The sequence below is a fragment of the Scyliorhinus torazame genome, chromosome 1 (assembly GCF_047496885.1).
Source record: "Scyliorhinus torazame isolate Kashiwa2021f chromosome 1, sScyTor2.1, whole genome shotgun sequence".
NCBI lineage: Eukaryota > Metazoa > Chordata > Chondrichthyes > Carcharhiniformes > Scyliorhinidae > Scyliorhinus > Scyliorhinus torazame.
Window position 1 is genome coordinate 316,367,211 of NC_092707.1, and position 22,790 is coordinate 316,390,000.

Consider the following 22,790-nt stretch of genomic DNA (forward strand, 5'->3'; position numbering starts at 1 on the left):
CTCCTCGAATGACAAGCGCTGCCCATAGTGGCACCGACTTAGCATCTCCTCCTCCTCGGCCTGTTGGGCGACCAGCTCTCCATCCGCAGCGGCTGCTTTTGTTCCTCTGGGGCATGCTCCACTGCTGCAGCTTCTTCACATACTAGGGGGGGGGTTATGGCAGAGAGTGGGGGCGGAAGCATTCATACGGCCGGTGTCACTCTGCAGGACCGGTGGCCAAAGTGGGTGGCCAGGGGGGTGCACGGCAAGATGGCTGCCTTGCAGCTCGCAGCAATGGCGGTCCGTGCTTGGACACCGCTCTAGTCCTGTGGGGAGGTCAACCCGGCCCAATGGCCCATTCCCTGGTCAACCCCCCCCCCCCCCCCCTCCCCCCCGGTCCTGGCAGGACCCCCACCCCAGCCCGGCAGCCCACGGTGCCCCTCTCCGTATCCTGCCTCCTCTCTCTTCCTCATCAGTGCCTGTTTCTCGATTTTTAAAAGCGCAAGTGAACCTCTCCATTAGGGCTTCAGGGCAGCACGGTAGCACAAGTGGATAGCACTGTGTCTTCACATCGCCGGGGTCCCAGGTTCGATTCCCCGCTGGGTCACTGTCTGTGCGGAGTCTGTACGTTCTCCCCGTGTCTGCGTGGGTTTCCTCCGGGTGCTCCGGTTTCCTCCCACAGTCCAAAGATGTGCAGGTTAGGTGGATTGGCCATGATAAATTGCCCTTAGGTTACCAAAAAGGCTAGGAGGGGTTATTGGGTTATGGGGAGAGGATGGAAGTGAGGGCTTAAGTGGGTCGGTGCAGACTCGATGGGCCGAATGGCCTCCTTCTGCACTGTATGTTCTATTTTCTATGTTCCTCCTTGAGCAGCTCCAGCTCGAACAGCCACAGTGCTTCCCCCAGGGCTGTGGCGACTAGGGGAAAGGCCACCAATGCTAGTTGTATTCCAAAATCCATTGTCTGCAAGGGGTGAAAGGCCGACATTTTAGCACGGTGCATACCGCCCATGCCCAAACAGGTCCAATGAGCTATATGGTGGCCCTGGTTGGCACTGCGAACCCTGCTCCCTCATGCTCCCCCCGCACCATCCCTGCACCCCTGTCCCCGTCAGTGCCTGGCACTGTGGGGGGAGGGGGGTTCTCTGACCCTGGTGTCCGTCCCTGTCAGCTGGTGCTTCCCTTGCCAGTGATACGCTCCATGGCCCCCATCCAGCGCCCCCCTGTTGGGGCTACTATGGGCATTGCCCTTGGGTGGGCCGTTTGATGCCCCTCCGGCCGGTTGTGCGGGGGAGGGGAGGATGGGGTGAGGGTGAGTGGTATGGCAGAGGGTGGGGTGTGGGGGTGGAAGCACTCATATGGCCAGTGTCACTCTGCAGAATCAGGGGCCAACGTGGGTTGTCAGTGGGGTGCGGAGCAAGATGGCTGCCTTGCAGCCCACGGCAATGGCGGTCCATGCCTGGACACAGCTCGAGTTCCATGGGCGGGGGGTCAACCCGGCCAAATGGCCCATCCCCTGGTTCCCCCCCCCCCCGGCCCTGGCAGGCCCCCCACCCCAGCCCGGCAGCCCACGGTGCCCCTCTCCATGACCTGCCTCCTCTCTCTTCCTCAATTTTTCAATTTTGAAAAGCACAAGTGAGCCCCGCCAACGGGAATTCCTCTCAGTGGAGGCGGAGAATTGCAGAGGCCCCGGAGAATACCGGGTCCAGGTCAGGCCTGCTAATGAGATGCTAATGGCGTTTACTGCACATGCAGAGTGGAACGCATTGATGCTGCTGCCGAGGCACCGGAGAATTACGATTTAGCGTGAACCCGACGTCCGCCAGATTCCATAATCACCACAGATTCTTTGCCCAATTGGGTTTCTCGATTCCGGCGTCGGCAGACAGAGAATCCATTATCCATGATAGTGTGCAGTCTTCTGGCCAGAAGTGGCAGCAGTGAGTCGGTCACACAAGCTGCACGTACACTGTATGTGGTTTTTGCACCAAATCACAGAGGAGAGCTGCTTCCATTTTCTAGCTGCTGGCAAGCAAAGCAAGGACTGTGAAGATGAATCGTTTTCTTACAAGTAAGAGATGGCCAGAGATGGCTATTTGTCTCTACACAAATAGGCAGTGTACCTACTAGCCAGGATCTCATAACTGAATCTGCTGGAGAGAGCTGCCCAGGAAAGTCCAGGGCAGGACAGAGCAGTGCGAGTGTTAGCTCTGAACAGATCAAGGGCCTCTGGTTAACAGTCCACAAGGAAGAAACGTAACCCAGAACAAAGCAGTATGAAGATGATTTCTTGAGGTATGGTTTTGTCAATTGTGCCAACGCAAATAAGGATGCATAGCCCATATGGGTTATATTCAGGGAGGTACTAGCAAATGAGAGGAGAAGTTTCAGATTTTGAAAGAGAAGTAGTGGGTGAAAAATTCCTTTTGAGGTTGCGACCCTAGAGTCAGTTATTAACTTACAGCTGACTCCAAATTAAAAGTCCTGCTGTACCTGATCTTTGATAGCATATTAAAAACATGCCAAAAGCCAATGAGGTTATCAGAATTCCGCATAGCATTTCCCAGGAGTATCGAGTGCTGAGTAAAACGAGCATTTTGTTGCTTGGCGTGGGTCGCGAAGATCGGCTGGAGTGGATTGTGAAGGTCGGCTAGTATGGGTCCCGAAGATCAGCCGTTTGGCAAAAATGAGTCCCAAAGAACAAAGAACAAAGAAAATTACAGCACAGGAACAGGCCCTTCGGCCCTCCCAGCCTGCGCCGATCCAGATCCTTTATCTAAACCTGTTGCCTAAAAGAACAAAGAAAATTACAGCACAGGATCCCGGAGATAAAAGTTTGAAAAACGCTGCTGTAGAGGATAGAATAATATCCCAGAAATAATTGAGTCAGGAGGTGAAAGAGAGGGAGGATCTAAAAACAATTACAATCATCAGGAAAAAGGGGACCGGGCATGCTACCGGCATTGACAGCTGTTGCCACTGCCTCCAGGCAGCACTGCTCAAAACTAGTGGACACAGTTAAATAATAAGGGGACACCCATTTAAGATGGAGATGAGAAGATGTTTTTTCTTCTGAGAGCAGAAAGAATTGAAAAGCAGCATATTAGAAAATTATTTGAACTAAAAGCTGACAAGTCCCCAGGTGCTAACAGACTTCATCCTAGGGTCTTGAAAAAAGTGGCTGTTTAGTTCGTAGATACATTAGTTTTAATTTTCCGAAATCCCTAGATTTTGGAAAGGTCCAATCAGATTGGAAAATAGCAAATGCGACTCCTCATTCAAGAAAGACAGGAGACAGAAAGCAGGAAGCTACAGGCTAGTTAGCTTAATAGCAGTTGTAGGGAAATCATTGGAACGTATTATTAAGGAGATACTAGCGGGGCACTTCGAAAATCTCAATGCAATCAATTAGAGTCAATGTGGCTTTGTGAAAGGAAAATCATGTTTGACTAATTTATTGGAGTTATTTGAGGAAGCAACAACCAACGTGAATAAAGAGGATCCTGTGGATGTTCTGTACTTAAATTTCCAGAAGATACTTGACAAGGTTCCACATCAAAGATCACTATGCAAAATAAGAGCTCACGGTGTAGGGGTAACATGGATAATGGACTGGTTAGCTAACAGGAAACAACAGTAAAGATAAATGGGTCTTTTTCAGATTCGCAAGATTTGAGAGTGGAGTGACACCGATCAGTGCTGGGGCCTCAACTATTTACAATTTATATCAACAATGACTTGGATGAAGAGACTGAATGTATGATTGCTAAATTTGAAGATGACACAATGGAAAATAGGAAAGTAAGTAATGAAGAGGACATAAGGAATCTGCAAAGTGACATAGGCCGTGATTCAACGGAAACATTTCTGAGTATCACTTTGGGCGTGTTTGGCAGGGTGTTTCTTGATGGCTGCTTTGGCGAAATCGATACCCGTGCTCAATGGCAATTAGTGTCAAAAAATGAGCATCCTCGAGATTCTCGCCATTACTGGCTCTCTCGCCATCTGATTCACCAGACTTGTGCCTCAGCTTCTTGCCACTAATACAGGAGAGCTGATTTTAAATGTTCCTTCACCACTCACTCCCAATCAACACACAAGCATGGCAGCGCGCAGATCTGCTCCTCATTTTGGAGATGTCGATCTCACAAGGCTTCTCGACTCTGTGAATGAGAGCCAGGGCACCCTATTCCCCTGAGGGGGTTGGAGGACCAGCAGCTGGGTCAGCAGTGCCTGGGAGGCAGTGGCAACAGCTGTCAGTACCGGTAGCATGCCTAGGAGGACTGGCACGAAATGTCGGAATAAGATCAACAACCTCCGCTAAGCTGCAAGGGGGTAAGTTACCACCTCTCTCCTGGCATCAGTTCCGCCTGCCACCCCTCAATTTCCTAAACCCACCCCCCTCAGAATCACGGGCTGACATATTGCACCCTCCTCACATCCAATTTTTACACCTGTTCCTCAGAACCCTCTGGCATCCACCAGCACAACCCCTTCATGTCCAGGTGCAATGCCCACATATGCCCCCTGCTATAGACCCCTCTGACCCATCAAGCGTGCAGCTCACAATGCGCTGGCTGTGTCCCTGCAGGAGAACAGTAAGGAATCTTACAACACCAGGTTAAAGTCCAACAGGTTTGTTTCAAATCACTAGCTTTTGGAGCACTGCTCCTTCCTCAGGTGAAGGAACAGTGCTCCGAAAGCTAGTGATTTGAAATAAACCTGTTGGACTTTAACCTGGTGTTGTAAGACTTCTTACTGTGCTCACCCTAGTCCAACGCCGGCATCTCCACATCCTGCAGGAGAAGGTAGCCCATTGTAAGCAGGAAAGGTCTAATACTTTGTATACTTTGGTAGAAAGAATTGAAAAGCAATATATTATTTAAATCGCGAGAGGTCGAAGAACTTTGATGTTCAGAGGGATCTGGGTGTCCCGGTACATGATTCAGAAAGGTTAGTACGCAGGTAGAGCAAGTAATTAGGAAGGCAATTGGAACGTTGTTGTACATTGCAAGGGAAATGGAATATAAAAGTAGGGTATGCCTTGGTACAAGTCTTTGGTGAGAGCAAACCTAAAGTACTGTGTCCAGTATTGGTCTCCTTATTTAAGAAAGGCTATAAATACATAAGTAGTTCAGAGGAGGTTCACTGGGCTGATACCTGCGTTGGAGTCGGGGGATGGGTTTGGACAGGTTGGGCCTGTATCCATTGGAGATTAAAAGATTGAGGGGTGATCTTATGGAAACATGCACGATCCTGAGGGGACTTGACAGGGTGGATGCTGAAAGGATGTTTCCTCTTTTAGGAGGGACCAAAACAAGCGGACACAGTTTAATGATAAGAGGCCTCCCATTTAAGATGGAGATGAGAAGACATTTTTTTCTTCTCAGAGAGCAGTGGAGGCCGGGCCATTTGATATTTTAAGGCAGAGTCAAATAGATTCTTGAATACCAAGGGAGTCAAAGCTAATCGAGGAGTAGGTCAAATGTGGAGTGGAGTGGAGGTCACAATCAGAACAGCCATGATCTGATTGACTTCTGAAGCAGGCTTAAGAGATTGAATGGCCTACTCCTAATTTATATGTTCATATGTACGTATATTTCCCTTTAGTCATTTTCTCAATCTCCACCTCAATCCATGAACACGTAGAAATCTGAGCAATATCTTCAATCATTTTGCAACCACAGAAATTATTGAAAACACCGAGAGGAAACCTCGCCCAGGTGACTCAGCAAGTGCATCTAATGGAGTGCCACTCTGCACTCTTACCCACTCCTATGCTCTCCCTGTAGCTCAGAATGAGCCTTTTCCATTGCACCTGTCACTCAGCTGAGACAACCCAAAGTTCCATCCTCATCATGGAGCTGCTTTCAGGACCTCCTCCAAAGGCTACTGTTCCTGAATCATTGCAGGGGCAGCCTCTGACTTGCAGCATGGATGGTTTCGGAGTCAGAAGGCCCGAGATAGCCACCAGCCTGATGGATTGCCTCAGCCATTTCTGCTGGACAAGGCCACCAGCTGGGATCTACTACTCACATCTCTGTGCCATTATCGACGAAGAGCCTCCCTTGTAAGATCAAGTCTCTCTCTTTCTGTGCGTAACACTCCACTGCTCCTGCACCCACCCAGAGTGGTGCTGCATATGGCTTTCTAAATGGGTGGTCATTCTCTCAATGGAGGAGCTCATGTTCTCAAATATCTGAACCATGACAATATCCTCCATGCCCTTCACCTGAGGATAGAGCTATCAAAGACTGTGGGCCGGATTGTCCATCAGCCGGAACCTCTGTTTCGCCGACAGAGCACTCACGCCCACGGTTTACCCGAAAGCGTGGGGGTGCCCACAATGGGAAACCCCATTGGCCGGCTGGCCAGACGGAGGATCCATTGTCGGTGGGGGCGTGCCGCAGCGGAAAATGGGTGCAGTGCGTCGGAGAATCCCGCCCCCTGTTCCTCTTGGCTTCCAGCCTTAATTTAATCAAAGGTCTGAAACAATAGCACCCACGCAATGTCCAGTGATGCCTCCTCCATGGTCATAGGCTGCTTTAGGTGCTGCACCTGCATCCTGTCCACACCATTGTTGGTCTATTTATTTATCTCGGTGAACCACAAGCCTTCCCTTATATCGATCAAATGACCACACAACCAGTTAGTTAGTTCAAAAGATGATTTATTTACATACACAAGAGTTATCTCAACATGCAAATATCTACTACGAGTTAAACTACACCTATCAGCTACAATAACCTATACTTAACTTCAGGGCGACCGGCACTGTGCAAATGGATAAATGCCTTTATCTGGGTTTCACTTGCTGGTTCGAAGAAAGTGGCTCTGTCTCTGCTGGGCTCATCCGTCAGGTAGCGATCGTTGGTTTTGAACTTAGCTGGCTGTTCCTGCTGTAATTGGGTGGCACAGGCTGGATCCAAGAGAGACAGAACACATGGCTGCGCTCTCTTTTATCCCTCTGGGATTTTGCGCTCTTTGGGGCGGTCCTTAACCTTGGACCCAATAGTTCGACAGGACTCTAATCACTCTCTTCGATTTTGGCCAATAAAGGGGCGGGTGCCTTGGTAGCTGGGCGGGTCCTTAGCGGTCATTGACCTTGGCAGTTGTGCTTTCTGAGTAAGGAGAGTGGCGCCGATCAGTCTGTGGCTATATCTGTTACTTGATTGGAGTCCAATTGTCCTGGGAAAATGGGCCATTGAAATGTAAATGAGCGGGGGTTTCGGTCAGGTCTGGTTACCTGTGTTTTAGATACAAATAGGCTGTGAATCTGTCTGAGTCCTGGGTTGGCCATAATTCCCATGGTCCTTTGCAGGTGGCCATCTTAGATGGCTACACCATGTCCCAGGAATTGTGTGTGTGCTTCTTCTGCTGGATGAGGGGATTAGAGGCTGCCTCAACTTTCACAGCATAACACTAAAATGAGCTTTTGAGGTTCCATGATGCCCACTGCTTATTCACATCCCACATCTCAGTGCAACCAGGCATTAGAAATGACAATGTTAATTTCCATTTGACATGGGGTCAGGACATAAAACTGTTCCAGTGGCTGGAAGACTTAAAAGTAAACAGCTAAACATCTATGTGGTATTTACACTTTTTGGGCACTGAACACAAGAACTTTGTCTAGAAACAATACTACATGATCAATTTGAGACCATAAAGTGCCCTCCTGAAGTAAGAGATCGAATGTTGTGTAGTTTGAAAATGGAAATATTTGTGTATTTAAAGTTTCAAGTCTGCAGTTGCAATTCCAGTTATGTCAATGACATTAAAAAACCTTTTGGTTCTCTGTGCATTTAAGAGCAACACACTGGACGTCAACTATAAAACAATCAACAATCAAGTATTCTGGATCTGACCTACTAACTATTATTTGGACAAACAGAAAGGCGAGAGTCCTATTTCTGCAGCTCATCAACTTGGAGAAAAATGTGACAATGCATTCACCCTACAAATTGAGCATTGACACAAAACTATTTCAGTTTTCCACCTATGCTAAAATTTGAGATGATGGACGCGATTTAATGGCCACGTCGCACTTGAGCGAGAGAGCGCCACTGCCGTTAGATTGCAGGAGAGGCCAAAATCGGGAAACTTGCCGAGCAGTTTGCTATCTTTGTTTTTAATAAATTTAGAATACACAATAATTTTTTTTTTCAAATTAAGGGGCAATTTAGCGTGGCTAATCCACCTAACCTGCACATCTTTGGGTTGTGGGGGTGAAACCCATGCCGACATGGGGAGAATGTGCAAACTCCACACGGACATGTGCAAACTCCACACGGACAGTGACCCAGGGCCGGGATTCGAACCCAAGTCCTCAGCGCCGCAGTCCCAGTGCTATATCAATTTGCTATCTAATCGGCCCGTCCACGTAGGTGAGAGCTGAATCTTGCCGTGGCATGGTGAGAAATCAAGAAACCAATAATCACCAATTAAACCAATCTCCATATCATTAACGGGAATGAGCCCCTATCTAACGGCCTCCGGTGATCCAACTGCCTTCCCAAGCACGCAGGCACCGATTAGTAGTCCTTTTTAAAATTGGCGGAATGGCTGCTGTGGGGATCTGAGGAGGTGAGGAGCCCTCTTTGATCTCTGGCAGGGAGACCAGAGTCACTGGGTTGCTGCCCCTGAGGGGGACGGCCTCGGTTGGGGGGGGGGGGAGGGGCTGCCATCCCACACCCTGGATTGTGTGTACCCACAACAGTTGCAACTCCAGCTCCTGCCTGTCTCTCACACCAACCACCCATAACTCCCACTGACCATGGGTGTGTGCACCCGGAGGAAACCAGCTCCCGGTCTAGGTAATGTTGCAAGCAGGTGTCTGGGGTACAGGATTGGGTCCTGTAACCAGGGGCCCCCACTGTGGCCGGGGGTGTGTGGGCAGGGCGGGTTGGATGGCACCCTGAAGGATGGAGGGGCATATGAGGGGTGGGGGCCGCCATGGGAAACTGGAGGGTTCTAGGGAGGAAGACACCGCTGTTTATCGGTCTCTCATCCTCTCCACTTCCTTTCAGATATTACACGAGATGGATGATATCTTGGATCCTGCAGAAGCTGCCCTCGTGGTGCTGCTGGCAGGTCAGGCGGTCAGCAGCATGGAGGAGGCTCAAGGTGGCAGCCCAAGCGCAAGGCCCCACTCCACACCCTGAGGACCCGGCCGCCCATCAGGCCAGGGAGGGAGCCAGAGGGGGAGGCCGGTGACAACCCAAGGTGAACTGGCGTCGCTGGTGCTTCGAACAGATGACGGACAGCTTATGCTACAGGAGGATCTGCCTGAACAAGGGGATAGTGCGGCACCTGTGCCATGTCCTCGCGGATTTGGCACCACATGGAGGAGGAGGATACCCGGAAGTGGATATCCTGGTGGTCATCAAGGTCACCACAGCCCTGAACTTTTACGCCTCAGGATCATTCCAGGGCTCAAGCGAGGAATTGTGCGGCATCTCACAAGCTACAGCCCACAAGTGCATCCATGGAGTCACGGGTGCCCTGTTTGCCCGGGAAGCTAACTATATAAACTTTTGACCTGGACCAGGCCCAACAAGATGCCCGGCAGCAGGATTCTTCGCCATCGCAGGGATGGCCCAGGTCCAGAGGGTAATAGATAGCATGCATGTCGCCTTGCGCACACCGGGGCGTCAGGGAGTGCCCTAAATCAACAAAAAGGGGTTCCACCCACTGAACGTCCAACTCATGTGCGACTACCACCTGAAGATCATGCACATGTGTGCACGCTTAGTTGGGAACGTGCATAACAGCTACATCCTGGAGCAGTCGGAGATCCCTGGCATCTTATAATAATCATCATCTTTATTGTTACAAGTAGGCTTACATTAACACTGCAATGAAATTACTGTGAAAATCCCCTTGTCGCCACATTCCGGCGCCTGTTCGGGTACACAGAGGGAGAATTCAGAATGTCCAATTCACCTAACAGCATATCTTTCAGGACTTGTGGGAGGAAACCGGGGGACCTGGAGGAAACCCATGCAGGCACGGGGAGAACGTGCAGACGCCACACAGACAGTGACCCAAGGCAGGAATTAAACCTGGGACACTGGCGCTGTGAAGCAACTGTGCTAACCACTGTGCTACCGTGCTGCCCTCTTTGCTACCGTGCTGTCTTCGAGGACCACCCCAGGATGGCTGGTTGGCTCTTGGGGGATAAGGGGTACCCGCTGAGGACCTGGCAAATGACGTCAGTATGGAAGCCGGTGACCTATGCAGAGATCGATACGAGACCCATGTGGCCAGGCTGTCATTGAGCCGTGCATCGGACTGCTCAAAATGTGGTTCCAATGCCTCAACCACTCTGGTAGTGCAATACACCCACCCAGAGGGTCCCCCGCTTTCTGGCAGCCTGTGGTGTCCTCCACAACCTGGCACAGCAACGGGGCAATGTGCTGGAGGGGGAGGAACATGCGGCCGAGGAGGAGGAGGAGGAAGTGCTGGACCAGTAGGAGCTGGAGGATGAGCCCTGGGAGGATCTGCAGGACTAGCCAGAGGATGGAGGACAGGCAGCAGCGGCGAGGGCCTGCATGCCCGGAGGGTCAGGGAGGCCCTCATCCTCGCCTGCTTCTCATAGGACGTGACTTCGAATGTCAACTCATCTCCTTCCCGGACATCAGACGTGGAGGCAGCCTGCTGCTTACCATGTCCCATGGCCTTTGGTACCCCTGGTGTCCTCTGGGGGCCCCGGAGTCGGAGGGCCCCTACCAACTTGCCGGCAGCATATGCTTCGCCATGCCACCCTGTTCCGGAGGCTGACTCCGGATCCTGCCATTGTTGAATGGGTGGGTGGGGGGGAACTAAGGGGAGCTGGTGGCCATTGTCATCACTCAGTACATTGGCTCTGGGTTGGCATCCAGCCCCTCTTCCCGGTCGATGTCTATAGGGCCCCTCGGGATGGAGGGCAGCTGGATTGAGCTCCGGCTACCCCGTGTTATGTGGCTTTGCCAGCTCTGAGGCTCCCCAATGTCTGTACCATGGTGTCAACGCCCTCGGCGATGCTACGCAGTGACTAGGACATACACTGGAGCCCACACTGGAACCCTGCCGGCAATGTCCACCTGTGACCGGGACACGTCCCCAGCGACCGGGACCGGCAATGTCCACCTAGGAGTGGAACACATCCCCCGGACAGTGTTGTTGGTGACGCTGACTGTCTCTGCCACCTGCGCCCAAGCATGATGAATGGCGATGGATGGGTGCCTCCTTCCCAGGCTGGGGTACAGGGTGGCCCGCCTCTCTTCCACTGTGTCCAGGAGGGTCTCCAGTTCGGTGTCGGTGAGGTGTGTTGACATCTTGTTGGCTGGGATAGTGTGTGGGGGGAGTGCAGTGTGTATATGCGGCTGCAGCTTGTCAGCCTACTGAGTGTTAATCGTGAAACCGGCGAATCCGGCACCAATTCTCATTGGAAATGATTGTGTTCCATGTGCACTGGTGTCAGCTTCGTAACAGTAGCTGAATCGGTCCAGGTTTGGCACCAGTTTTGCTGTTGTGAAAGTCCACAAATCCTGCCCTGGCGTCAACGCTTAGCCTCAGAAACTGAGAATCCCGCCCTTAGTCTAGGAAATGGAGAATCCAGCCCAGAATGTTTTTCAGCACTGAGGAGCTGAACTCAGATCGGGCTGCCATTTTGCATGGGTGTCTCGATCTCTAAATTAGCACCCCCTACCCATGGACTATGTCACCCCCACACACATGGGCACTACCCCACAGCCCCCCAAGTGAGGATACCATATTAGGGGGTCCCTGGGGGCCCCCCTCCAGGCCCGTCCATGCCCCTCTCTCCAGGGTGAGGGTCCACCAGGCCCCACCCGTAGGACCTGTCAAATGTGAGTTGCTAATGCCATACAGACTGACCCACCCCTCCCACTGACCACGTGTTCATTCTCCCACAGGACCTCCAGCCGATGGCGCCGGCCCATCCAGGGTTATTCCCCCCCCTCCCCCGCATCCCATGAGAACACCTTGGAGGATGCGTCACAGCTGTCATCCCCACCCTCCACCAGTGCAGAGACACGCACCTCGGTGCGGGGCAACGTTAGTGGTCAAGCTTCTGGGGCACATTTTGGTGAGCACCTCACAGTTGCTGATGCACATCAGATGGAAGCAGTAACTCCCAAGCGAGACAGCAGTCGGAGGTCTGCTGGATCCCAATCAGATGCTGAACCTCTGGAACAGGTGTACCTGGAGCTGATGGAGATGTTAGCGTGAGGTCATGATATTCAGAGGGAGATGTCAGCGACACTCCAGCAGGTCCATAGTCGGTTGAAGGAGTCCCAGAAGCTGTGGGCGCAGGAGGTAGCGCCGGTAATGTGTGGCACCGAGGCCGACACTGATAAGGTGACGACTGCAGTGCAGAGCCTGGTGCACGGCGGCAGCAGCAATAGTGGTGGTGTCCAAGGCGTGGCGCAGTTGGTGACGGCCATGGCTGAGAGCATCAGTAGACTATCCGATTCGTTGGGGGATGTGACCCAGTACCAGGCGGACCTTGATGAAGCGCTGCGGGACATGTCCTGGTCTCAGATGGAAATAGCCGAGGCGTTGCGGAGCTTGTCCCAGTCGCAGGTGGGCATTGCCGAGGCACTGCAGAGTGTGTCCCAGTCACTGTGGGGCAAGGGCTCCGACACCATGGTGCAGACATTGGGGCCTCCAAGGCTGGCAGGGCCAGATGACCCAGGGCAGCTGGAGCTCAATCCAGAGGTGAACCCCAGGGCCTTATGGGCACCGACCAGGAGGAGTGGGTGCTGGGTGACAACCCGGACCCAACCTATGGCTGGCGATAGTGGCCACCAGCTCCCCCGAGTTCCACGCATCGGATGAAGCCGTGTCTCGCAGTCAGCACTTGGAACAGAGTGGCATAGCTGTGCATGTGCCACCATCAAGAGCCCCCGGAGGACGCCTGCCAGGGGTATCGAAGGCCACAGGACATGGTAAGCAGGTGGCTGCTTCCACCTCTGGCGTGCATCCTGGGGATACACCTTGATGTAGCAGGGAAGTCCAAGCACGTTGAGAATCACTGACAGGACACTGGGGTGACGGGGGTAGGTAGGGGGTAAGGAGGGGCGTGTGCGTGTGGGTTGGAGGGGATGGGGGGGGGGGGGGGTGGGAGGAAGCGTGGGGCACCACCATCGTGAGAGTGGGGCAGTGGTGTAAAACCCTCACCACAACTGCGCCTCTGGCTCGCTTCGTGATGTGGCTCGACCACCAACCCCATGTCCCATCCCCCGAGACCTGGAGACCTGGTGTGTGTCGTTCCCCTCCCAACCACCACCGACATGCCATGCCCACACACACGCAGCTGCGGCGGGGAGGCCCTACTCACCTGACCGCACACCCTGCACCCCAGACACCCGAACAGAATGTCACCAAAGCCCACCTGCAGCCACGTGCCTGAAGCGGTGTCCCATCCCCTGGGTGATCGAAGATTGGCCGCTGCATCTGTGGTGCTGCCACCCGCAGTGTTCAAGCACAGTGTCCATGCATCAATGTGTGATTGGGATGCTAGGCAATGAACCCCACATGCTACATGGCCTGTCCATTCATGGGGATCCACTTGGGATGTGTGAAGTGCTCACTTACCACGATTGGCATTTCCCTATTAACAATAGCCTTCAGCTGCATAGTCAGAAGCCTCTGCGGCCAGTTTAAGTTATGGTTGATCAGTGAGCAAACAGGCAGGGACTAGAGTTGCCCACAGAATGGATAAGAGTCTAGGGGTTGGCATGAAGGACTCCCACACGGTTGCCCCCCCGGAACCCTCCCCTCCCCCAGCTCTGATCTCTCCCCCCCCGCCCCCCACACACACACACACAGCCCCGATAGCCCCAGCCCTCCCATGGCGGTCCACCCCAACCGGGGCTGCACCCACCGATTGTCCCTCCACCCCTCTGAGCACAGGGGCTGCAAGGCCACCCCGCCGGGCTCATAATTGTGAGCGAAGATGGTTACCCACCGCTTAGGGTCCCGCAGCAACCCTTCCACCAGGTTCACATTTTTAAAAGGAGCACTAATCAGCACCAGCGTGGCCATTTGTTGGGGAGGCGGCTGGATCACGAGAGGCTGTTGGATATGGGGTGGCTCCCGTTAGTTAGTTATATGGAAATAGGTCTGAAGTGGTGAGTATTGGTTTCTTGCCACACTATGGCAGGATCCTGATTTCCCCTACTGGTGCAGGCTGGTTGCATCACAAACGGTTTGGTGCCGGCGGGATTTTATTTTTGGCATTTCTCGCTTTTCACCAGCTCGTCGCGCTCTCGCATGAGTGAAACGAGGCCATTGAATCGTGCCCAATGCCTCTATTTATGAAGCCCATGATCCCATATGCTTTGCTAACTACTCCCTCATTATGTCTTATCACCTTCCAAGATCTATGCGCATGGAGGCCCACATCTCTCTGTCCCTGACACACATTGGAACTATGCCAGTAAGCCTATATTGCCTCTCCCTGTTTCTTCTCCCAAAATGTATCAGATCATACTCTGTAATAAATTCTATCTGCCGATTCTCCTAGCCTAGCTAAGTCCTGTGGCCTTTCTAAGTAATTGTCAATTAATGCCAATTTTAGGGCAGCTTTCCACTGTAACTATACACCAATATGAACTGCATCTAAACAGCACAACGTCATCTCATGAAAGATTCTTACAATACCAGACAGGGGAACTGTCCCAGAAGTCTGGCTGGAAATAAACCTAGACCTGAGAGATGAAAGGGTAATATGGTAACCAAATGTATTAGTTCCCCTTAGTAACAACACTTTAAGTTTCATTGTTAAGAATGACCTGCACAGTTCACTCATCGATAATAATCAGGTTTAAAGTGATTTTATTATGCTATATTTCCATACTACTACTACTAACTTGTGATCAATATTAGTTTTGCGGCATTGTCAGAAGATAATTACTTTGAATAAAAGTACATTATTTCCACCAATACATTTGCTTACCTATGCCTGAGCAAGGATATTTGTTTGGATTACATCCATGTCTTGTTTGCACATGAAGTTTAGGGGTTAAGTTCTGGTAATCATGCCTCTGGGTGCTTTCCAAGCTGTAGGTTGGTACATGTCGTGTCAGAAATGGTGATTCATATTTCATCCAGTGAAACTGTTAAAACAATAACAAAGCAGTAGACAAAAGGCCTTGCAAATTAATTATTATCTTTATTCTCCTTTCTTGCTGTGCTTCTAGAATGTGATGAGATATTTCCTATATACCACATAATTTTCGTGTATTCCATCTGCTGACTCATTTCTTCAGGAATGTAAGGATTCCAGGAAATCTTCTGAGAACAATTAGGCTGTTTCCCATGTTTCTTCTCTCATTTTGTTGTTACAATTACAAGGTTTGTAAAATTGTCTATTTCAGGACGGACTCTTTAATTGGATTTGTTTATTGTCGCGTGTACCAAGGTAGAGTGAAAAGTATTGTTCTGCATATAGTCCAGACTGTAGGGGCTGGTTTAGCACAGTGGGCTAAACAGCTGGCTTGTAATGCAGAACAAGGCCAGCAACACAGGTTCAATTCCCGTACCGGCCTCCCCGAACAGGTGCCGGAATGTGCCGACTAGGGGCTTTTCACAGTAACTTCATTGAAGCCTACTTGTGACAATAAGTGATTATTATTATAGATCATTCCATACATGAGAAAGAAAAACATAGGGCAAACATAAATACACAATGTAGACACAGACTAGACACAGACATCGGGCGAAGCATACAGAAGTAAAGCATCCAGGAGTGTAGTACCACTCAGTAGAGAAGATGTGTGAAGAGATCAGTTCAGTCCATAAGAGGGTCATTTAGGAGTCTGGTAACAGCGGGGAAGAAGTCGTTTTTGAATCTGTCAGACTTTTGTATCTCCTGCCCGATGGATGAAGTTGGAAGAGCCGGGTGGGAGGGGTCGTTCGATTACGCTGCCCACTTTCCCAAGCAGCGGGAGGTGTAGATGGAGTCAACGGATAGGAGGTGGGTTCACGTGTTGGACTGGGCTGTGTACACGATTCTCTGTAGGTATGTTGTGGTGGAACGGAATGGAGGTGGAACGCATTGATGCCGCTGTCGAAGCACCGGAATATTGTGATTTGGTGTGAACCCCGGCGCCAGCCACAATTTCGCGTCAAAACTGATTCTCCGCTCAATCGCCTTTCCTGATTTTGGCATTGGCCGATGGAAAGTCCCACCTGCATTTGGAAAAAATTAAGTTCCCAATTGAGGGATGGAGGAGTGGTTCACCTTGACGTGGAAGTTGTTATCGACTTCTTGAAGCAGTAATGAGCCATCAGAGGGGGATGGGTGTTGTTTATTTTGTTGTTGTTGGGGGAGATGGTAGGTTGGAAAAGAGAGGCAGCAACCGGGGTGCCAACGAGATAAGTGGGGGCAGTTGTTTGGGAAGGTGCAGGGAGTGGCGGGGGGGTGGGGTTGTTACCTGTTGCCACGATTGCCTTATGAATTTCTGTGCTTATGCGTATATTTAAAATGGCTTCAATAAAATGTTTTTCAAAAACACTAAGATCATGGCTGATCTGGTTGTGGTCTCAACAGATGGGCCTTACCAGTGACACAGACATTCCATGAGTGATTGAAAAAGGTTGAAGATATAGCTTTTAGCAATGCTATCTGTTTCTATTTCTTAATCATCTTGTTCCATGTTCTAATCTGGGGCGTCATTCTCCGACCCCCCGCCGGGTCGGAGAATGGCCGTTGGCCGCCGTGAATCCCGCCCCCGCCCCCGCCGAAGTCTCCGAAGGGAGAAAAGTCGGCGGGGCGTTAATGGCGCCGCTGCCGCGGAGAATGTCACGGGTCTGCACAAGGCAGCCGATTTTCGGCCTGCCGATATTCTCCCTTCCGGATGGGCCGAAGTCCCGTCGACGTGATGACCGTTCACGTCGACGTCAATCAAACCTCCTTTTCATCGGCGTGACCCGGTGCTCCAGGCTCACGCCGACCAGCGAGGAGGTGAGTGACGGCCTGGGGGGTTGGCTCTGGGCAGGAAATGGCGTGGCCGCAGACTGATTGCGTGAGGAGAGGTGTGTCTCGGCTTGTGTGTGTGTGCGGCGGGGGGGGGGGTGGTTAGAGTAGGCTGGGCTCCGGGGGAGTGCCAGGAGGGGGTCCGTGCCGGGGTGGAGGTTGGGGGTTGGGGAGGGGGTCCGTGCCGGGGTGGAGGTTGGGGGGGGTCCGTGCTGGGGTGGAGGTTGGGGGGGGGGGTCCGTGCCGGGGTGGAGGTTGGGAGGGGGGGTCCGTGCTGGGGTGGAGGTTGGGGGTTAGGGGGGGTCCGTGCTGGGGTGGAGGTTGGGGAGGGGGTCCGTGTCGGGGTGGAGGTTGGGGGTTGGGGGGGGTCCGTGCTGGGGTGGAGGTTGGGGGTTGGGGAGGGGGTCCGTGCTGGGGTGGAGGTTGGGGAGGGGGTCCGTGCCGGGGTGGAGGTTGGGGGGGGGGTCCGTGCCGGGGTGGAGGTTGGGGGGGGGGTCCGTGCTGGGGTGGAGGTTGGGGAGGGGGTCCGTGCCGGGGTGGAGGTTGGGAGTTGGGGGGGGGTCCGTGCCGGGGTGGAGGTTGGGGGTTGGGGGTCCGTGCTGGGGTGGAGGTTGGGGGTTGGGGGTCCGTGCTGGGGTGGAGGTTGGGGGTTGGGGGGGGGTCCGTGCCGGGGTGGAGGTTGGGGGTTGGGGAGGGGGTCCGTGCTGGGGTGGAGGTTGGGGGTTGGGGGGGGTCCGTGCCGGGGTGGAGGTTGGGGGTTGGGGAGGGGGTCCGTGCCGGGGTGGAGGTTGGGGGGGGTCCGTGCTGGGGTGGAGGTTGGGGGGGGGGGGTCCGTGCCGGGGTGGAGGTTGGGAGGGGGGGTCCGTGCTGGGGTGGAGGTTGGGGGTTAGGGGGGGTCCGTGCTGGGGTGGAGGTTGGGGAGGGGGTCCGTGTCGGGGTGGAGGTTGGGGGTTGGGGGGGGTCCGTGCTGGGGTGGAGGTTGGGGGTTGGGGAGGGGGTCCGTGCTGGGGTGGAGGTTGGGGGGGGTCCGTGCTGGGGTGGAGGTTGGGGAGGGGGTCCGTGCCGGGGTGGAGGTTGGGGGGGGGGGTCCGTGCTGGGGTGGAGGTTGGGGAGGGGGTCCGTGCCGGGGTGGAGGTTGGGAGTTGGGGGGGGGTCCGTGCCGGGGTGGAGGTTGGGGGTTGGGGGTCCGTGCTGGGGTGGAGGTTGGGGGTTGGGGGTCCGTGCTGGGGTGGAGGTTGGGGGTTGGGGGGGGTCCGTGCCGGGGTGGAGGTTGGGGGTTGGGGAGGGGGTCCGTGCTGGGGTGGAGGTTGGGGGTTGGGGGGGGGTCCGTGCTGGGGTGGAGGTTGGGGAGGGGGTCCGTGCCGGGGTGGAGGTTGGGGGGGGGTCCGTGCCGGGGTGGAGGTTGGGGGTTGGGGGGGGTCCGTGCTGGGGTGGAGGTTGGGGGTTGGGGAGGGGGTCCGTGCCGGGGTGGAGGTTGGGGGGGGGTCCGTGCTGGGGTGGAGGTTGGGGAGGGGGTCCGTGCCGGGGTGGAGGTTGGGGGGGGGGTCCGTGCTGGGGTGGAGGTTGGGGAGGGGGTCCGTGCCGGGGTGGAGGTTGGGGGTTGGGGGGGGTCCGTGCTGGGGTGGAGGTTGGGGGTTGGGGGTCCGTGCTGGGGTGGAGGTTGGGGGTTGGGGGGGGGGGTCCGTGCCGGGTGGAGTTTGGGGGTTGGGGAGGGGGTCCGTGCCAGGGTGGAGGTTGGGGGGGGGTCCGTGCTGGGGTGGAGGTTGGGGAGGGGGTCCGTGCCGGGGTGGAGGTTGGGGGGGGGGGTCCGTGCTGGGGTGGAGGTTGGGGAGGGGGTCCGTGCCGGGGTGGAGGTTGGGGGGGGTCCGTGCCGGGGTGGAGGTTGGGGGTTGGGGGTCCGTGCTGGGGTGGAGGTTGGGGGTTGGGGGTCCGTGCTGGGGTGGAGGTTGGGGGTTGGGGGTCCGTGCTGGGGTGGAGGTTGGGGGTTGGGGAGGGCGTCCGTGCCGGGGTGGGTGATGGGAGGGCAAATGAGTTGGTCCACCTGGCCAGGTGCCAGCCTCCAACAGTTGGACCCATGCGGTCCATGCCACCTGGCTGGGGGGAGGAGGGGATATGGGCAATGATGACATGTCGTCGTTCCCCTCCCCCCCACCAGGCCGTCATGTTTTCAGACCATCCAGCGATGTTGGCCGCCGTGGTGGCAGCCGCTCATGTCTCTGTTGCCCTGGATGAGGAGGAGGAGGAGGAGGAGCGTGCCAGAGAGGCGGCGCAGGCTGCCGCAGAGGGGCAGGCGGCAGCCGCCCAGGCTGGAGGGAAACCTGACCGACAGGATGAGGAGGGGGAGGAGGACGTCGCGGCCCCACGGCAACGGAGGCACCCGAGGGCACCCCGTGTGTACCGGCCCCGACAGTCATACCAGGACCTCACGGACCGGGAATGCAGGAGGAGACTCCGGATGAGCCGGGAAACCGTGGCACACATCTGCCACCTGCTGGCACACCTGTCACCGCGTGGCACTGGCGGGGGACACCCTCTCCCCGTGTCCGTCAAGGTTACGGTGGCCCTGAACTTTTATGCAACGGGGTCATTCCAGGCACCGAGTGGGGACCTGTCCGGCATATCGCAGACATCGGTGCATCGGTGCATCCGGGCAGTGACAGATGCCCTTTATGCCATGGCGCACCACTACATCCGCTTCCCCGTGGACCGGGCCAGCCAAGATGCCCGGGCCGTGGGCTTCTCTGCCGTTGCCGGGTTCCCCATGGTCCAGGGCGCGATCGATGGGATGCACGTCGCCGTGCGGCCACCTGCAGAGAACAGGGCCATGTTCACTAATAGGAAGGGGACCTATTCAATGAACGTACAGGTGGTCTGCGACCACCGCATGATGATCCTGCACGTCTGCGCCCGTCACCCAGGCAGTGTACACGACTCATTCGTGTTGTCGCGGTCATCCATCCCCGGCATGTACGAGGGACGCCATCCCCGGCTGAGGGGCTGGTTGCTGGGCGACAGGGGCTACCCATTGCGATCGTGGCTGATGACGCCTATACGGAGGCCATGCAATGAGGCGGAGAACCGCTACAATGGTGCCCATGTAGCGACAAGGGGAGTGATCGAGAGGTGCTTTGGCGTGCTGAAGATGCGTTTCAGGTGCCTGGACCTCTCTGGGGGCGCCCTCCAGTATCGGTCAGATAGGGTCGGCCGCATCATTGTGGTGTGCTGCGTCCTGCACAACATAGCCCAGCAGAGGGGCGATGTGCCGCAGGCAGAGGAAGGCGGAGTGGAGGAGCAGCAGGAAGAGGCCCAGTCCTCCCCAGATGAGGGGGATGGGGGGGCAATGGTCAGGGCAGACGGGGTAGACACAGGCGGGTGGCTGTCCACCGTTACCGGCTGGCCCAGTGGGCACGGGACAGACTGATAGATGCCCGCTTCTCTGACTAGATGGGCGTGGGAATCGGGTAGTATGGCCACAGACCGCACACCATGACAACAGCCGACCACCCACACCCCCCACCCATCCACCCACCCAGCACCCTCACCCCCCTCCCCAACCCCACACACCCCACCCGCATGCACACCACCCCCCCACCCCCAATTGCCGATCCACCGGCGGCACAACGGGCCGGGCTCACCCAGTTGCGGGTGGACGCGTGTCTATCGCAGGCCATGGAGGATGATGACAACCCGCCTCCGATGAGCTCCTGGCTCTACATCGTTGGACTATGTCTGACCCATGGCCACAGTACCACCATCCACCCGGACCATCCCTGCATGCGGCTGTGACACTGCAGCGCACGGTCCCGTCCTCTGCCCGGGGGATGTTGATGGCGGCCCAGGGGGAAGGGGGCAGACTCACCTGGGGCTGAGGTAAGACCACCCGTCACACACACACTTGCTCTCAACGTACATGACACGCCCGCACACTTTGGACAGAGCACAAAGGCAGCTTCGGTAGGTGTAACATTGACTTTAATAACCAAAGGAGTTCATGCACGTGCCCTAGCCCCTAAAACTCATCTGTGCCCTGCACCCATGCCAACTTACTCAGTGTCTAATTGTTTGGCCTTACGGGCCCTTTGACTACATCTACGTGGTTCCCCAGACGGTACAGCAGAACTGGAGGTGGACTCCTGTGATTCCTGCCCTCTGACACTGGATCCCTTTGGCGGCCGTTTCCTGGGGCGTCCTGGCCTAGATGGGCCAGGCTGCGGCCCGGGCGACTGGGATGGCGAGCTGCCAGCCTGTCCTGCCCGTTGCCCACCCGATGCACCTGGGACGGAAGGGGGGGAGTCCGAGGTGTCGCGGTGTACCGGGACCTCCCCTACAGAGGGAGCCGGGACGGACCACACCACCTCCTCCTCCCTCGGGGTGCCCGATGGCCCCCAGGCCTCTACATGGGTGGGGGATGTGAACGGACTTGCCATCCGACGCGCCCCCGACATCTGGCGCTGCCAGTCCTGGAGGCCCGTGCTGGTATCGACAGGGGTCTGCAGGTTTGCAGCCATGGAGCCCAGGGGGTTGTCGAACCCTGTCTGCGACAGTGCGACGCCAGCTCGCACATGGCCACTGGCGCCGATACCCTCAGCGATGGCCTGCTGAGACTGGGCCATGGCCTGCAGAGACTGGGCCATGGCCTGCAGAGACTGGGCTATGGCCTGCTGAGACTGGGCCATGGCCTGCTGAGACTGGGCCATGGCCTGCTGAGACTGGGCTATGGCGTTGAGCGCCTCTGCCATCTGGCGCTGGCACTGGCTCATGGCCTCCTGTGAGAGGGCAGCCATTTCCTGGGCCACAGACGCCGCCTGCACGGAAGGCCCCAGGCCTCGCAAACCGTTCCCCATGTCTGACACCGTCGCACCCATTGCCTCCACCGCGGACGCCACCCGTGCGGTGTCAGCCTGGGTGGCACGCATGACCGGGACCACTCCCAGCTCCTGGACGCGGGTGGACTCCTCCACCTGCGACCGCAGCCGCCGCAAGCCACCCGTCACCCTATTCGCTCGTCTCCGTGTCGGTGGTTGCATCGGATCTATGTGTGGGTGTGGTAACTGCAGGAACCCGGGATCCATCTGGGCGGCAGATGTTCGCTTGGCCTGGGCTGCCCTCCGACCGACCGGTCCCTCTGCTGCTCCTACCTCCACCTGCTGTACCGGGACGGCTGTGTTGTGCGCACCAGTGAGTGTACCAGACGCCTCATCACTAAAGTGCCCAACCGTGGTGAGTGTTTCTGCGATGGTGGAGGGTGTTGGTGACAGCAGTGGCGTTGTGTCGTGCTCTTCGTCCCACTCTGAGTCCATGGCACTTTGGGGTGGGGGTTCGTCTCCACCCATCCACTCTGAGTCACTGTCCGGTATTTCGTCTTCCCGGGTAGGGGTGTCCTGGGTAGTGCTGTCCCGGGTAGTGCTGTCCCGGGTAGTGCTGTCCCGGGTAGTGCTGTCCCGGGTAGGGGTGTCCTGGGTAGTGGTGTCCCGGGTAGGGGTGTCCTGGGTAGTGCTGTCCCGGGTAGGGGTGTCCTGGGTAGTGGTGTCCCGGGTAGGGGTGTCCTGGATAGTGGTGTCCTGGGTAGTGGTGTCCTGGCTCGGATGTGACAGGGGCCTGTGGCTGCCCCCCTCATCGCTGGGTGGTCGCTCCCGCACGTGACGGGGGTGTCATCTCCCTGTTGCTCCAGGTCTCTCCGTCTCCCGTGGTGTGCGAGGGGCATCCTGCGGGCGTCGCATGCTGGAGGGTCCGGGTCTCTCCGTCTCCCGTGGTCTCCGAGGGGCATCCTGCGGGCGTCGCATGCTGGAGGGTACGGGTCTCTCCGTCTCCCGTGGTCTCCGAGG

At 55.7% G+C, this 22,790-nt stretch overlaps 1 protein-coding gene across 1 annotated transcript in view; it reads right to left on the reverse strand.

Moving 5' to 3' along the window:
• Window positions 1-22,790, reverse strand: part of LOC140424427 (uncharacterized) — a 134,717-nt gene that overhangs the window by 17,925 nt on the left and 94,002 nt on the right. The window contains exon 3 of the mRNA XM_072507865.1: window positions 14,944-15,103. Within this exon, the coding sequence (XP_072363966.1) occupies window positions 14,944-15,103 (160 nt within the window). The remainder of the gene's footprint in view (window positions 1-14,943; window positions 15,104-22,790) is intronic.